The 18,073-nt window shown below is 54.6% G+C and overlaps 1 protein-coding gene across 2 annotated transcripts in view; it reads left to right on the top strand.

Annotated features, from left to right (window-relative positions):
- Nucleotides 1-18,073, top strand: part of LOC124041060 (pituitary adenylate cyclase-activating polypeptide type I receptor-like) — a 116,914-nt gene that overhangs the window by 9,171 nt on the left and 89,670 nt on the right. For both annotated transcript variants that reach the window (XM_046358227.1, XM_046358226.1), the window contains exon 2: nucleotides 6,862-6,967. In XM_046358227.1, coding sequence (XP_046214183.1) covers nucleotides 6,862-6,967 — 106 coding nt within the window. The remainder of the gene's footprint in view (nucleotides 1-6,861; nucleotides 6,968-18,073) is intronic.

The raw sequence follows: 18,073 nt of genomic DNA, 5'->3' as shown, positions 1-18,073 counted from the left end.
CAGTGGAGAAGGACTGGATAGGACACACAGTGGATAAGGACTGGATAGGACACACAGTGGAGAAGGACTGGATAGGACACACAGTGGAGAAGGACTAGATAGGACACACAGTGGAGAAAGACTAGATAGGACACAGTGGAGAAGGACTGGATAGGACACACAGTGGATAAGGACTGGATAGGACACACAGTGGATAAGGACTGGATAGGACACACAGTGGAGAAGGACTGGATAGGACACACAGTGGAGAAGGACTAGATAGGACACACAGTGGAGAAAGACTAGATAGGACACAGTGGAGAAGGACTGGATAGGACACACAGTGGAGAAGGACTGGATAGGACACACAGTGGAGAAGGACTGGATAGGACACACAGTGGAGAAGGACTAGATAGGACACAGTGGAGAAGGACTAGATAGGACACACAGTGGAGAAGGACTGGATAGGACACACAGTGGAGAAGGACTGGATAGGACACACAGTGGAGAAGGACTGGATAGGACACACAGTGGAGAAGGACTAGATAGGACACACAGTGGAGAAGGACTGGATAGGACACACAGTGGAGAAGGACTAGATAGGACACAGTGGAGAAGGACTAGATAGGACACACAGTGGAGAAGGATAGGTAGGACACACAGTGGAGAAGGGATAGGTAGGACACACAGTGGAGAAGGACTAGATAGGACACACAGTGGAGAAGGACTAGATAGGACACACAGTGGAGAAGGACTGGATAGGACACACAGTGAAGAAGGACTAGATAGGACACACAGTGGAGAAGGGATAGATAGGACACACAGTGGAGAAGGGATAGGTAGGACACACAGTGGAGAAGGACTGGATAGGACACAGTGGAGAAGGACTAGATAGGACACACAGTGGAGAAGGGATATGTAGGACACACAGTGGAGAAGGACTGGATAGGACACACAGTGGAGAAGGACTAGATAGGACACAGTGGAGAAGGACTGGATAGGACACACAGTGGAGAAGGACTGGATAGGACACACAGTGGAGAAGGACTGGATAGGACACACAGTGGAGAAGGACTGGATAGGACACACAGTGGAGAAGGACTAGGTAGGACACACAGTGGAGAAGGGATAGGTAGGACACACAGTGGAGAAGGACTAGATAGGACACACAGTGGAGAAGGACTAGATAGGACACACAGTGGAGAAGGACTGGATAGGACACACAGTGAAGAAGGACTAGATAGGACACACAGTGGAGAAGGGATAGATAGGACACACAGTGGAGAAGGGATAGGTAGGACACACAGTGGAGAAGGACTGGATAGGACACAGTGGAGAAGGACTAGATAGGACACACAGTGGAGAAGGGATATGTAGGACACACAGTGGAGAAGGACTGGATAGGACACACAGTGGAGAAGGACTAGATAGGACACACAGTGGAGAAGGACTGGATAGGACACACAGTGGAGAAGGACTGGATAGGACACACAGTGGAGAAGGACTAGATAGGACACACAGTGGAGAAGGGATGGATAGGACACAGTGGAGAAGGACTGGATAGGACACACAGTGGAGAAGGACTGGATAGGACACACAGTGGAGAAGGACTAGATAGGACACACAGTGGAGAAGGACTGGATAGGACACACAGTGGAGAAGGACTAGATAGGACACACAGTGGAGAAGGGATGGATAGGACACAGTGGAGAAGGACTGGATAGGACACACAGTGGAGAAGGACTGGATAGGACACACAGTGGAGAAGGACTGGATAGGACACACAGTGGAGAAGGACTGGATAGGACACAGTGGAGAAGGACTAGATAGGACACACAGTGGAGAAGGACTAGATAGGACACACAGTGGAGAAGGACTAGATAGGACACAGTGGAGAAGGACTGGATAGGACACACAGTGGAGAAGGACTGGATAGGACACACAGTGGAGAAGGACTGGATAGGACACACAGTGGAGAAGGAAGGACTAGATAGGAGAAGGACTAGACACACACAGTGGGAGAAGGACTAGATAGGACACAGTGGAGAAGGACTGGATAGGACACACAGTGGATAAGGACTGGATAGGACACACAGTGGAGAAGGACTGGATAGGACACACAGTGGAGAAGGACTAGATAGGACACACAGTGGAGAAAGACTAGATAGGACACACAGTGGAGAAGGACTAGATAGGACACACAGTGGAGAAGGACTAGATAGGACACACAGTGGAGAAGGACTAGATAGGACACACAGTGGAGAAGGACTAGATAGGACACACAGTGGAGAAGGGATAGATAGGACACACAGTGGAGAAGGGATAGATAGGACACAGTGGAGAAGGACTAGATAGGACACAGTGGAGAAGGACTAGATACGTCACAGTGGAGAAGGACTGTATAGGACACACAGTGGAGAAGGACTGGATAGGACACACAGTGGAGAAGGACTGGATAGGACACACAGTGGAGAAGGGATAGATAGGACACAGTGGAGAAGGGATAGATAGGACACACAGTGGAGAAGGGATAGATAGGACACAGTGGAGAAGGACTAGATAGGACACACAGTGGAGAAGGACTGGATAGGACACACAGTGGAGAAGGGCTGGATAGGACACACAGTGGAGAAGGGATAGATAGGACACAGTGGAGAAGGACTGGATAGGACACACAGTGGAGAAGGACTGGATAGGACACACAGTGGAGAAGGGATAGATAGGACACACAGTGGAGAAGGACTGGATAGGACACACAGTGGAGAAGGACTGGATAGGACACACAGTGGAGAAGGACTGGATAGGACACACAGTGGAGAAGGACTGGATAGGACACACAGTGGAGAAGGACTAGATAGGACACACAGTGGAGAAGGACTGGATAGGACACAGTGGAGAAGGACTAGATAGGACACAGTGGAGAAGGACTGGATAGGACACACAGTGGAGAAGGACTAGATAGGACACACAGTGGAGAAGGACTGGATAGGACACACAGTGGAGAAGGACTGGATAGGACACACAGTGGAGAAGGACTGGATAGGACACACAGTGGAGAAGGACTGGATAGGACACACAGTGGAGAAGGACTGGATAGGACACACAGTGGAGAAGGACTGGATAGGACACAGTGGAGAAGGACTGGATAGGACACAGTGGAGAAGGACTGGATAGGACACAGTGGAGAAGGACTGGATAGGACACAGTGGAGAAGGACTAGATAGGACACAGTGGAGAAGGACTGGATAGGACACAGTGGAGAAGGACTGGATAGGACACAGTGGAGAAGGACTGGATAGGACACACAGTGGAGAAGGACTGGATAGGACACACAGTGGAGAAGGACTGGATAGGACACAGTGGAGAAGGACTAGATAGGACACACAGTGGAGAAGGACTGGATAGGACACACAGTGGAGAAGGGATAGATAGGACACACAGTGGAGAAGGACTGGATAGGACACACAGTGGAGAAGGACTGGATAGGACACACAGTGGAGAAGGACTGGATAGGACACACAGTGGAGAAGGACTGGATAGGACACACAGTGGAGAAGGACTAGATAGGACACACAGTGGAGAAGGACTGGATAGGACACAGTGGAGAAGGACTAGATAGGACACAGTGGAGAAGGACTGGATAGGACACACAGTGGAGAAGGACTAGATAGGACACACAGTGGAGAAGGACTGGATAGGACACACAGTGGAGAAGGACTGGATAGGACACACAGTGGAGAAGGACTGGATAGGACACACAGTGGAGAAGGACTGGATAGGACACACAGTGGAGAAGGACTGGATAGGACACACAGTGGAGAAGGACTGGATAGGACACAGTGGAGAAGGACTGGATAGGACACAGTGGAGAAGGACTGGATAGGACACAGTGGAGAAGGACTGGATAGGACACAGTGGAGAAGGACTAGATAGGACACAGTGGAGAAGGACTGGATAGGACACAGTGGAGAAGGACTGGATAGGACACAGTGGAGAAGGACTGGATCGGACACAGTGGAGAAGGACTGGATAGGACACAGTGGAGAAGGACTAGATAGGACACAGTGGAGAAGGACTAGATAGGACACAGTGGAGAAGGACTAGATAGGACACAGTGGAGAAGGACTAGATAGGACACAGTGGAGAAGGACTGGATAGGACACAGTGGAGAAGGACTGGATAGGACACAGTGGAGAAGGACTAGATAGGACACAGTGGAAAAGGACTGGATAGGACACAGTGGAGAAGGACTGGATAGGACACACAGTGGAGAAGGACTGGATAGGACACAGTGGAGAAGGACTGGATAGGACACACAGTGGAGAAGGGATAGATAGGACACACAGTGGAGAAGGACTGGATAGGACACAGTGGAGAAGGACTGGATAGGACACACAGTGGAGAAGGGATAGATAGGACACACAGTGGAGAAGGGATAGATAGGACACAGTGGAGAAGGACTGGATAGGACACAGTGGAGAAGGACTAGATAGGACACACAGTGGAGAAGGACTGGATAGGACACACAGTGGAGAAGGACTGGATAGGACACACAGTGGAGAAGGGATAGATAGGACACAGTGGAGAAGGACTGGATAGGACACAGTGGAGAAGGACTAGATAGGACACACAGTGGAGAAGGACTAGATAGGACACACAGTGGAGAAGGACTAGATAGGACACACAGTGGAGAAGGACTGGATAGGACACACAGTGGAGAAGGACTAGATAGGACACACAGTGGAGAAGGACTAGATAGGACACACAGTGGAGAAGGTCTAGATAGGACACACAGTGGAGAAGGACTGGATAGGACACAGTGGAGAAGGACTGGATAGGACACAGTGGAGAAGGACTGGATAGGACACACAGTGGAGAAGGGATAGATAGGACACACAGTGGAGAAGGACTGGATAGGACATAGTGGAGAAGGACTAGATAGGACACACAGTGGAGAAGGACTGGATAGGACACACAGTGGAGAAGGGATAGATAGGACACACAGTGGAGAAGGACTGGATAGGACACAGTGGAGAAGGACTAGATAGGACAGACATATAGACATTCACCTTCAGTAAACAAGCCATTCCAAATAGCTCTTTGTGAACACTTGGCCATGTGGTACAGAGCTGAGAGATTCTCAGAGAGAACATGAATGATCAGCAGCACTATTTACTATTCTGCACATTATATGTAAATGTATTGTTTCTGGGAAATCCTGACTGGCTGGCTGACTAACTGTCTGACTAACTGTCTGGCTGACTGGTTGGCTGGCAGTCTGGCTGGCTCATTAACTGGCTGGCTGATTGGCTGGCTGACTGTCTGGTTAACTGGATGACTGGCTGGCTGATTAACTGGCTGAATGTTTGGTTGGCTGGCTGTCTGGCTGGCTGATTAACTGGCTGGCTGATTGGTTGGCTGGCTGTCTGGTTAACTGGATGACTGGCTGGCTGATTAACTGGCTGGCTGGCTGGCAGGTTGGCTGACTGGATGGCTGGCTGACTGGCTGACTGGATGGCTGTCTGATTAACTGGCTGGCTGACTGATTAAATGGCTGGCTGATTCATTGGCTGGCTGGCTGGCTGGCTAGCTGGCGGACTGGTTGGCTGGCTGAATGGAAGGCTGGCTGGCTGACTGGTTGGCTGGCTGACTGACTGGTTGGCTGACTGGTTGGCTGGCTGAATGGATGGCTGGCTGACTGGTTGGCTGGCTGACAGACTGGTTGGCTGACTGGTTGGCTGACTGGTTGGCTGACTGGTTGGCTAACTGGCTGGATTGCTGGCTGACTGGATGGCTGTCTGATTAACTGGCTGGCTGACTGATTAAATGGCTGGCTGATTCATTGGCTGGCTGGCTGGCTGGCTAGCTGGCTGACTGACTGGTTGGCTGGCTGAATGGAAGGCTGGTTGGCTGGCTGGTTGGCTGACTGGTTGGCTGACTGGTTGGCTGACTGGTTGGCTGACTGGTTGGCTGACTGGAAGGTTGACTGACTGACTGGAAGGTTGACAGGCTGGCTGCTTGGTTGGCTGACTGGAAGGCTGACTGGTTGACTGCCTGCCTGACCGGCTGGCTGATCAACTGTCTGACTGACTGTGACTGATTGGCTGGCTGGGAGATTGGCTGACTGACTGGTTGGCTGCCTAGTTGGCTGGCTGCCTGGCTGGCTGGTTGGCTGGCTGACTGGCTAGCTGACTGGTTGGCTGGCTGGCTGTCTGGTTGGCTGGCTGGCTGACTGGTTGGCTGACTGGCTGGCTGGCTGACTGGCTGGCTGACTGGCTGGCTGACTGGCTGGCTGACTGGTTGGCTGACTGGCTAGCTGACTGGTTGCTGGCTGACTGGAAGGCTGACTGACAGGTTGGATGGCTGGTTGGCTGGCTGGCTGACTGGTTGACTGACTGGCTGGCTGACTGGCTGGCTGGCTGACTGGCTGGCTGACTGGTTGGCTGACTGGCTAGCTGACTGGTTGCTGGCTGACTGGAAGGCTGACTGACAGGTTGGATGGCTGGTTGGCTGGCTGACTGCCTGGTTTGCTGACTAATTGGTTGACTGGCTGGCTGGTTGGCTGGCTGACTGCCTGGTTTGCTGACTAATTGGTTGACTGGCTGGCTGGTTGGCTGGCTGGTTACCTGCTTCTAGGCAAATTGCAAACTGTTTTTTATAAATAGACAGATGACGTTAACAACAGCTACACAGTTCAAGTCAATTTGAATTTACTGTGTGTGTGTGTGTGTGTGTGTGTGTGTGTGTGTGTGTGTGTGTGTGTGTGTGTGTGTGTGTGTGTGTGTGTGTGTGTGTGTGTGTGTGTGTGTGTGTGTGTGTGTGTGTGTGTGTGTGTGTGTGTGTGTGTGTGTGTGTGTGTGTGTGTGTGTGAGAGAGTTCCAGGTGTGCTCCATGTATTCCGAGAACTCCGACTGTGTGGTCAAAAGACAGCAGGAGAGATGTATGGAGAGGATCGCCCTGCACAACCTAACACACTACCTGGATAATGGTAGGACTGTGTGTTTGTGCTTGCATGTGTATAATCACTCTCCGCTGAGTGTCTCATCCTCCTCCAACTCTTCGGGTGGCATTGTCTCTCTTTCACATCCTTTCCAAGGAACTCTGGGAGGACAAATCTGGAAACAATCATGGGAGAGGAAAGGATGGTGGAGAAGAGAGGATGATGGGAGAGGAGAATGGGAGAGAGGATTGGAGAGGAGAGGATTGGAGAGGATGGGAGAGGAGAGGATGGTGGAGGAGCGGAGAGGAGAGGTTGAGAGAGGAGAGGATGGGAAAGGAGAGGATGGGAGAGGAGAGCATGGTGGAGAAAAGGATGGGAGAGGAGAGGATGGGAAAGGAGAGGAGAGGATGGGAGATGAGAGGTCAGGATTGGAGAGGAGGATTTGGAGAGGAGATGAAAGTAAAGGATGGGAGAGGACGGGTGAGGAGAGGATGGTGGAGAAGAGGATGGTGGAGAAGAGAGGATGGGAGAGGAGAGGATGGTGGAGGAGTGGAGAGGATTGGGAGAGCATGGTGGAGAAGAGGATGGGAGAGGAGGGGATGGTGGAGAAGGGGATGGTGGAGAAGAGAGGAAGGGAGAGGAGGGGATGGTGGAGAAGAGAGGATGGGAGAGGAGGGGATGGTGGAGAAGAGAGGATGGGAGAGGAGGGGATGGTGGAGAAGAGGATGGTGGAGAAGAGAGGATGGGAGAGGAGGGGATGGTGGAGAAGAGAGGATGGGAGAGGAGGGGATGGTGGAGAAGAGAGGATGGGAGATGAGAGGATGGGAGAGGAGTGGATGGTGGAGAAGAGAGGATGGGAGAGGAGGGATGGGAGAGGAGGGATGGTGGAGAAGAGAGGATGGGAGAGGAGGGGATGGTGGAGAAGGAGGATGGGAGAGGAGAAGGGATGGGAGAGGAGGGGATGGTGGAGAAGAGAGGATGGGAGAGGAGGGGATGGTGGAGAAGAGAGGATGGGAGAGGAGGGGATGGGAGAGGAGGGGATGGTGGAGAAGAGAGGATGGGGAGAGGGAGGGATGGGAGAGGAGGGGATGGTGGAGAAGAGGGGATGGGAGAGGAGGGGATGGTGGAGAAGAGAGGATGGGAGAGGAGGGGATGGTGGAGAAGAGAGGATGGGAGAAGAGGGGATGGGAGAGGAGGGATGGTGGAGAAGAGGGGATGGGAGAGGAGGGGATGGTGGAGAAGAGAGGATGGGAGAGGAGGGGATGGGAGAGGAGGGGGATGGTGGAGAAGAGGGGATGGGAGAAGGAGGGATGGTGGAGAAGAGAGGATGTGGAGAGGAGGGGATGGTGGAGAAGAGAGGATGGGAGAGGAGAGGATGGTGGAGGAGCGGAGAGGAGAGGTTGAGAGAGGAGAGGATGGGAAAGGAGAGGACTGAGAGGAAAGGATGGTAGAGGAGAGGATGAGAGAAGAGAGGAGAGGATGAGAGAGGAGAGGATAGAATGGGAGAGGAGAGGATGGTGGAGGGGAGAGGAAAGGATGAGAGGGGAGAAGAGGTGAGAGGATGGGGAGGAGAGAATGAGAGAGAGAAGAGAGGATAGGAGAAAAGAGAAGAGGATGGTGGAGAACAGAAGGATGGGAGATGAGAGGATGGTGGAGAACATAGGATGGGACAGGAGAGCATGGGAGGGGAGAGCAGAGGATGGGAGAGCAGAGGATGGGAGAGGAGAGTAGAGCAGAGCAGAGGATAGGAGAGTAGAGCAGAGGATAGGAGAGTAGAGCAGAGGATAGGAGAGTAGAGCTGGAGCATGGGAGGGACTGGAGGCAGAGGATGGGAAGGAGATAGGAGCAGAGGATAGGAGAGTAGAGCAGAGGATGGGAGAGGAGAGTAGAGCAGAGGATAGGAGAGGAGAGTAGAGCAGAGGATAGGAGAGTAGAGCAGAGGATGGAGAAGGAGAGACACGGACTGGAGAGCAGAGGATGGAGAGTAGAGCAGAGGATGGGAGAGGAGACAGAGCAGAGGATAGGAGAGTAGAGAGAGGATGGGAGGTTGAGAGTAGAGCAGAGGATAGGAGAGTGGAGCTGTCTGATTAGAGACAGTAGAGCAGAGGATAGGAGAGGCGTGTAGAGTAGAGCAGAGGATAGGAGAGTAGAGCAGAGGATAGGAGAGTAGAGCAGAGGATGGGAGAGTAGAGCAGAGGATGGAGAGGGACAGTGGAGAGTAGAGACTGACAGAGGATAGGAGGCTAGAGCAGAGGATAGGAGACTGGAGCAGAGGATGGTTGACTAGAGCAGAGAATGGGAGAGGAGTGTAGATTGGCTAGAGCTGGGAGGATAGGAGAGACTAGAGCCAGATAGGAGAGTAGGCAGAGGATAGACTGAGAGTAGAGCAGAGGATGGGAGAGTAGGTGGCAGAGGATGGGAGAGGAGGACTGGAGGATGGAAGACAGTGGAGAGCAGAGGATGGAAGGAGAGCAGAGGATGGAAGAGGCTGAGTAGAGCAGAGGATGGAAGAGGAGAGTAGCCTGGCAGGCTGACTGGATGGGAGAGGGAGATTCTAGAGCAGAGGATGGGACTAGAGCAGAGGATGGAGAGCTGACTGGGAGAGGACTGGCTTGACTAATGTCTGACTAACTGTCTGGCAGAGGATGGGAGAGTAGAGCAGACTGGATGGGAGAGTAGCTGGCTGATGGGAGACTAATTGCATAGGATGGGGCTGAGTAGACTGGCAGAGGATGGCTGGAGGATGGGGCTGTTAGGACTGGATGGGATGGAGGCTGGTAGAGCAGAGGATGGGAGAGTTAGAGCAATTTGAATTTACTGGAGAGGAGAGTAGAGCAGAGGATGGGAGAGGGAGAGTAGAGCAGAGGATGGCTGAGAGGAGGAGCTGACTGAGTAAATGGCTGAGCTGTGATTGAGTAGAGCAGCTGGCTGCGGAGAGTAGGCTGAGTGGATGGGAGAGGAGAGGAGAGGACTGGGGAGAGGAGGGGAGAGGATGAGAGAGGATGGGAGAGTAGAGCAGAGGATGGGACTGTGCTGGAGAGCATGGCTGGGAGGGGAGAGGTTCGGGTGGCTGAGAGGGAGAGGTTTGAGGATGGGAGAGGAGAGCAGAGGATGGGAGACTGGAGAGCAGAGGATGGGAGAGGAGAGGATGCAGAGGATGGGAGAGGAGAGCAGAGGATGGGAGAGGAGAGCAGAGGATGGAGAGGAGAGCAGAGGATGGGAGAGGGAGAGGATGGGAGAGGAGAGCAGATGGATGATGGAGAGCAGAGGATGGGAGTAGAGCAGAGGATGGGAGATGGAGGCAGATTGGATGGGAGAGTAGAGAGCAGAGGATGGGGAGGCTGACGGGTGAGCAGAGGATGGGGAGTAGAGCAGAGGATGGGAGAGGTATGGGAGAGGATGGGAGGTGGAGAGTGGAGAGGATTGGGAGAGGGAGAGTAGAGCAGAGGATGGAAGAGGAGAGCAGGGATGGGAGAGTAGAGCAGAGGATGGGAGAGTAAGGAGCAGAGGATGGGAGATGGTAGAGCTGAGAGGATGGGAGAGGAATTGGTGGAGAGCAGAGGATGGGAGAGTAGAGCAGAGGATGGGAGAGTTTTATGGTGGAGGATGGGAGATGAGAGAGAGGGAGAGGATGGGGAGAGGAGGAGAGGAGAGGATGGGATGGGTGATGAGAGAAGAGGATGGGATGAGTAGAGCAGAGGATGGGAGAGTAGAGCAGAGGATGGGAGAGGAGAGAGAGCAGAGAGAGGATGGGAGAGTAGGAGAGAGTAGAGCAGCAGGAGGATGGGAGAGGAGTAGAGCAGAGGATGGGAGGACTGTAGAGATGAGAGGATGGGAGAGGAGGGGAGAGGATGGGAGAGGACTCTGGGAGGAGAGGGGAGAGGATGGGAGAGGATGGTGGAGCAGAGGATGGGAGAGGAGAGCAGAGGATGGAGAGGATCAGAGGATGGAGAGGAGAGCAGAGGATGGGAGAGGAGAGGTGAGGCAGAGGATGGGAGGAGAGCAGAGGATGGAGAGGAGAGCAGAGGATGGGAGAGAGAGCAGAGAGGATGGGGAGAGCAGAGGATGGGAGAGAGAGGAGAGGATGGGGAGAGAGAGGATGGGAGAGGGCAGAGGATGGGAGAGGAGAGCAGAGATGGGAGAGGTAGAGCAGAGGATGGGAGAGTAGAGCAGAGGATGGGAGAGTAGAGCAGAGGATGGGAGAGTAGAGCAGAGGATGGGAGAGTAGAGCAGAGGATGGGAGAGGAGTAGAGCAGAGGATGGGAGAGTAGAGCAGAGAGATGGGAGGGGATGGTAGAGAGAGGATGGGAGAGGAAAGTAGAGCAGAGGATGGGAGAGGAGGGAAGTAGAGCAGAGGATGGAGAGGAGGGGATGGTGGAGAAGAGAGGATGGGAGAGGAGGGGATGGTGGAGAAGAGAGGATGGGAGATGAGGAGAGGAGGGGATGGTGGAGGAGAGGATGAGAGAGAGGGAGAGGATGAGAGAAGGAGGATGGGGAGAGGAGAGGATGGGAGAGGAGAGGATGGGAGAGGAAGAGAGAGGATGGGAGAAGAGAGGAGGATGGTGGAGAAGAGGATGAGAGAAGAGAGGATAGGGGAGAGGAGGGGATGGTGGAGAAGAGGATGGGAGGGAGAGGAGAGCATAGGAGGGGATTGGGAGCAGGAGAGAGCATGTAGAGAGAGCAGAGGATAGGAGAGTAGAGCAGAGGATGGGAGAGGAGGATGGTGGAGAAGAGAGGATGGAAGAGGAGGAGAGGATGGTGGAGAGGAGAGAGAGCAGAGGATGGGAGAGAGAGGAGAGGAGGATGGAGAGGAGAGCAGAGGATGGGAGAGGAGCAGGGATGGAGAGTAGAGGATGGGAGAGGAGAGCAGAGGATGGGAGAGAGGAGAGGATGGAGAAAGAGCAGAGGATGGGAGAGGAGCAGAGGATGGGAGAGGAGAGCAGAGGATGAGAAGAGAGGATGGGAGAGGAGAGGATGGGAGAGGAGAGCAGAGGATGGGAGAGTAGAGGATGGGAGAGTAGAGCAGAGGATGGGAGAGAGGAGAGCAGAGGATGGGAGGAGAGTAGAGCAGAGGATGGGAGAGGAGAGAGCAGAGGATGGGAGAGGAGAGAGCAGAGGATGGGAGAGGAGGAGAGCAGAGGATGGGAGAGATGAGCAGAGGATGGGAGAGGAGAGCAGGGGATGGGAGTAAGAGAGGATGGGAGAGGAGAGATGCAGAGAAGCAGAGGATGGGAGGGATGGGTGGAGAAGAGAGGATGGGAGAGTAGAGCAGAGGATGGGAGAGAGGAGAGCAGGGATGGAGATGGTAGAGCAGAGGATGGGAGAGGAGAGCAGAGGATGGGAGAAGAGAGCAGAGATGGGGATGGTGGAGAGAGAGGATGGGAGAGGAGGTTGAGGAGGGAGAGGAGAGGAGAGCAGAGGATGGAGAGGACTGAGAGAAGAGGATGGAAGAGGAGAGGATGGGAGAGGAGAGAGGATGAGAGGAGAGGAAATGATGGGAGAGGAGAGGATAGAATTGGAGAGGATGGTGGAGAGCAGAGGATGGATGAGAGGTAGAGCAGAGAGGATGGGGAGAGAGAGATTGAGAGGAATGGGAGAGTAGAGCAGAGGAAGGGATGGTGGAGAGCAGAGGATGGGAGATGGAGGATGGTGGAGAGCAGAGGATGGAGAGAGGAGAGAGTAGTAGAGCAGAGCAGAGATGGGAGAGGAGAGTAGAGCAGAGGATGGGAGAGAGCAGAGGATGGGAGAGAGGGATGGAGGAGAGAGAGAGAGAGGGATGGGAGAGGATGGTGGAGAAGAGCAGAGGATGGGAGAGGAGGGGATGGTGGAGAAGAGAGGATGGAGATGAGAGGATGGGAGAGAGAGGGGATGGGAGATGAGAGGATGGGAGAGGAGGGGATGGTGGAGAAGAGAGGATGGGAGAGTAGGGGATGGGAGAGGAGGGGATGGTGGAGAGAGGATGGAGAGGAGGGGATGGTGGAGAAGAGAGGATGGGAGAGGAGGGGATGGTGGAGAAGAGAGGATGGGAGAGGAGAGGATGGTGGAGGAGCAGAGAGGAGAGGTTGAGAGAGGAGAGGATGGGAAAGGAGAGGACTGAGAGAAAAGGATGGTAGAGGAGAGGATGAGAGAAGAGAGGAGAGGATGAGAGAAGAGAGGAAATGATGGGAGAGGAGAGGATAGAATGGGAGAGGAGAGGATGGTGGAGAGGAGAGGAAAGGATGAGAGGGGAGAAGAGGTTAGAGGATGGGGAGGAGAGATTGAGAGAGAAGAGAGGATAGGAGATGAGAGGATGGTGGAGAACATAGGATGGGACAGGAGAGCATGGGATGGGAGAGCAGAGGATGGGAGAGGAGTGTAGAGCAGAGGATGGGAGAGGAGTGTAGAGCAGAGGATAGGAGAGTAGAGCAGAGGATAGGAGAGTAGAGCAGAGGATAGGAGAGTAGAGCAGAGGATGGGAGAGGAGAGTAGAGCAGAGGATGGAAGAGGAGAGTAGAGGATGGGAGAGGAAAGCAGAGGATGGGAGAGGAGAGGATGGGAGAGGAGGGGAGAGAAGGGGAGAGGAGAGCAGAGGATGGGAGAGTAGAGCAGAGGATGGGAGAGGAGAGCAGAGGAGGGGAGAGGATGGGAGAGGAGAGCAGAGGAGTAGGGGATGGGAGAGCAGAGGATGGGAGAGGAGAGCAGAGAGGATGGGAGGAGAGCAGAGGATGGGAGAGTAGAGCAGAGGATGGGAGAGTAGAGCAGAGGATGGGAGAGCAGAGGATGGGAGAGGATGAACAGAGGAGAGAGGAGAGAGGAGAGCAGAGGAGGATGGAGAGGATGGGAGAGAGAGCAGAGGATGGGAGAGTAGAGCAGAGGATGGGAGAGTAGAGCAGAGGATGGGAGAGGAGAGGTGAGTAGAGCAGAGGATGGGAGAGTAGAGCAGAGGATGGGAGAGGAGAGCAGAGGATGGGAGAGGAGAGGAGAGGATGGGAGAGGAGGGGAGAGGAGGGGAGAGGATGGGAGAGGAGAGCAGAGGATGGGAGAGGGAGAGCAGAGGATGGGAGAGGAGAGCAGAGGATGGAGAGTAGAGCAGAGGATGGGGAGAGTAGAGCAGAGGATGGGAGAGGGAGAGCAGAGGATGGGAGAGGAGGGGAGAGGATGGGAGGAGAGCAGAGGATGGGAGAGAGAGCAGAGGATGGGAGAGGAGAGGATGATGGGAGAGGAGAGCAGAGAGGATGGGAGAGGAGAGCAGAGGATGGGATGGGAGAGGATGGGAGGAGAGCAGAGGATGGGAGGTAGAGCAGAGGATGGGAGAGGAGAAGAGCAGAGGATGGGGAGTAGAGAGCAGAGGATGGGGAGGATGGGAAGTAGAGCAGAGGATGGAGAGGAGAGGTGGAGAAGAGGAGAGGATGGGAGAGGAGAGGCAGAGAGGATGGGAGAGGAGAGCAGAGGATGGGAGAGGAGAGCAGAGTAGAGGATGGGAGAGTAGAGCAGAGGATGGGAGAGGAGAGCAGAGGATGGGAGAGGAGGGAGAGGAGAGCAGAGGATGGGAGAGGAGAGGAGAGGATGGGAGAGAGGAGAGCAGAGGATGGGAGAGAGATAGAGGATGGAGAGAGAGCAGAGGATGGGAGAGGGAGGGGAGAGGATGGGAGGGAGAGCAGAGGATGGGAGAGAAGAGAGCAGAGGATGGGAGAGGAGAGGTGAGAGAGAGGATGAGGAGAGGAGAGAGAACAGAGGATGGGAGAGGAGAGCAGAGGAGGGAGAGGATGAGGAGAGGATGGGAGAGAGAGGATGGGAGGAGGGATGGGAGAGGATGGTGGAGAGCAGAGGATGGAGATGGGAGAGCAGAGGATGGAGAGGAGAGCAGAGGAGAGGAGAGAGGAGAAAAGAGAAGAGGAGAGAGAGGATGGGAGAGGAGAGCAGAGGATGGGAGAGGAGAGCAGAGGATGGGAGAGGAGAGCAGAGGGATGGGAGAGGAGAGCAGAGGATGGGATGGAGGAGCAGAGGATGGGAGAGGAGAGCAGAGGATGGGAGAGGAGACAGAGGATGGGGAGAGGATGGGAGAGGAGAGGATGGGAGAGGAGAGCAGAGGATGGGAGAGGGAGAGCAGAGGATGGAGAGAGGAGAGCAGAGGATGGGAGAGGAGAGCAGAGGATGGGAGAGAGAGCAGAGGATGGAGAGAGAGCAGAGGATGGGAGAGTAGAGCAGAGGATGGGAGAGGGAGAGCAGAGGATGGGAGAGAGAGCAGAGGATGGGAGAGTAGAGCAGAGGATGGGAGAGTAGAGCAGAGGATGGGAGAGTAGAGCAGAGGATGGGAGAGTAGAGCAGAGGATGGGAGAGTAGAGCAGAGGATGGGAGAGTAGAGGGAGAGGATGGGAGAGGAGAGCAGAGGATGGGAGGATGGGAGAGGATGGGAGGCGAAGAGGATGGGAGAGTAGAGCAGAGGATGGTGGAGAAGAGAGGATGGGAGATGAGAGGATGGGAGAGAGAGCAGAGGATGGGAGATGAGGGATGGGAGAGAGGGGATGGTGGAGAAGAGAGGATGGGAGAGGAGGGGATTGGAGAGGAGGGGATGGTGGAGAAGAGAGGATGGGAGAGAGGATGGGGATGGGAGGATGGGAGAGGGGATGGTGGAGAAGAGAGGATGGGAGAGGAGGGGATGGTGGAGAAGAGAGGATGGGAGAGGAGAGGATGGTGGAGGAGCGGAGAGATGGAGAGGTTGAGAGAGGAGAGGATGGGAAAGGAGAGGACTGAGAGAAAAGGATGGTAGAGGAGAGGATGAGAGAAGAGAGGAGAGGATGAGAGAAGAGAGGAAATGATGGGAGAGGAGAGGATAGAATGGGAGAGGAGAGGAAAGGATGAGAGGGGCGAAGAGGTGAGAGGATGGGGAGGAGAGATTGAGAGAGAATAGAGGATAGGAGATGAGAGAATGGTGGAGAACATAGGATGGGACAGGAGAGCATGGGAGGGGAGAGCAGAGGATGGGAGAGTAGAGCAGAGGATAGGAGAGTAGAGCAGAGGATGGGAGAGGGAGAGTAGAGCAGGATGGAAGAGGAGAGCAGAGGATGGAAGAGGAGAGCAGAGGATGGGAGAGGAGAGCAGAGGATGGAAGAGGAGAGAGAGGAGAGCAGAGGATGGGAGAGGAGAGCAGAGGATGGGAGAGGAGAGCAGAGGATGGAGAGGTAGAGCATGGGAGGATGGGGAGAGGGGAGAGCAGAGGATGGGAGAGGAGAGCAGAGGATGGGAGAGGAGAGGAGAGGAGCAGAGGATGGAAGAGGAGAGAGCAGAGGATGGGGAGAGGAGAGCAGAGGATGGGAGAGAGGAGAGCAGAGGAGGATGGGAGAGGAGAGCAGAGGATGGGAGAGGAGAGGAGAGCAGAGGATGGGAGGAGAGCAGAGGATGGAAGAGGAGAGCAGAGGATGCAGAGGAGGAGAGCAGATGAGGAGAGGATGGGAGAGGGAGAGCAGAGGATGGGAGAGGAGAGCAGAGGATGGGAGAGTAGAGCAGAGGATGGGAGAGGAGAGGATGAGGAGAGAAGAGAGAGGATGGGAGAGGAGAGCAGAGGATGGGAGAGGAGAGCAGAGGATGGGAGAGGAGGATGGTAGAGCAGAGGATGGGAGAGGAGAGCAGAGGATGGGAGAGGAGAGCAGAGGATGGGAGAGGAGAGCAGATGAGGGGAGAGGATGGGAGAGGAGAGAGGATGGAGAGAGAGCAGAGGATGGGAGAGCAGAGGATGGGAGAGAGAGAGGATGGGGGAGAGTAGAGCAGAGGATGGGAGAGTAGAGCAGAGGATGGGAGAGGAGAAGAGCAGAGGATGGGAAGAGAGTAGAGCAGAGGATGGGAGAGAGAGCAGAGGATGGAGAGCAGAGGAGGAGAGGAGAGTAGAGCAGAGGATGGGAGAGGAGAGTAGAGCAGAGGATGGGAGAGGAGAAGAGCAGAGGATGGGATGGGAGAGGATGGGAGGGGATGGTGGAGAAGAGAGGATGGGAGAGGAGGGGATGGTGGAGAAGAGAGGATGGGAGGAGGGGATGGTGGAGAGAGGATGGGAGAGGAGGATGGCAGAGGATGGGATGGGAGATGAGAGGATGGGAGAGGAGGGGATGGTGGAGAAGAGAGGATGGGAGAGTAGGGGATGGGAGAGGAGGGGATGGTGGAGAAGAGAGGATGGGAGAGGAGGGGATGGTGGAGAGAGAGAGGATGGGAGAGGAGGGGATGGTGGAGAAGAGAGGAGGGATGGTGGAGAAGAGGATGGGAGAGGAGAGGATGGTGGAGGAGCAGAGAGGAGAGGTTGAGAGAGGAGAGGATGGGAAAGGAGAGGACTGAGAGAAAAGGATGGTAGAGGAGAGGATGAGAGAAGAGAGGAGAGGATGAGAGAAGAGAGGAAATGATGGGAGAGGAGAGGATAGAATGGGAGAGGAGAGGATGGTGGAGAGGAGAGGAAAGGATGAGAGGGGAGAAGAGGTTAGAGGATGGGGAGGAGAGATTGAGAGAGAAGAGAGGATAGGAGATGAGAGGATGGTGGAGAACAGAGGATGGGACAGGAGAGAGGATGGGAGGAGAGCAGAGGATGGGACAGGAGAGCAGAGGAGAGCAGAGGATGGGGAGAGAGAGTGTAGAGCAGAGGATGGGAGAGGAGAGCAGAGATAGGAGAGTAGAGCAGAGGATAGAGAGTAGAGCAGAGGATGGGAGAGTAGAGCAGAGGATGGAGAGAGGAGAGTAGAGGATGGAAGGATGGGAGAGTAGAGGATGGGAGAGGAAAGCAGAGGATGGGAGAGGAGGAGCAGAGGATGGGAGAGGAGGGAGAGGATGGGAGAGGAGAGAGCAGAGGATGGGAGAGAGGAGAGCAGAGGATGGGAGAGGAGAGCAGAGGATGGGAGAGGAAAGAGCAGAGGATGGGGAGAGAGCAGGGAGGAGAGCAGAGGATGGGAGAGGGAGGAGAGCAGGGAGGGGATGGATGGGAGTAGGAGCAGAGGATGGGAGAGTAGAGCAGAGGATGGGAGAGCAGAGGATGGGAGAGCAGAGGATGGGAGAGTAGAGCAGAGGATGGGAGAGTAGAGCAGAGGATGGGAGAGGAGAGCAGAGGATGGGAGAGGAGAGCAGAGTAGAGGATGGGAGAGTAGAGCAGAGGATGGGAGAGTAGAGCAGAGGATGGGAGAGGAGAGGTGAGTAGAGCAG

Source organism: Oncorhynchus gorbuscha, linkage group LG08, assembly GCF_021184085.1.
Source record: "Oncorhynchus gorbuscha isolate QuinsamMale2020 ecotype Even-year linkage group LG08, OgorEven_v1.0, whole genome shotgun sequence".
Classification (NCBI taxonomy): Eukaryota; Metazoa; Chordata; class Actinopteri; order Salmoniformes; family Salmonidae; genus Oncorhynchus; species Oncorhynchus gorbuscha.
This window is presented reverse-complemented; position numbering and strand designations above follow the sequence as displayed.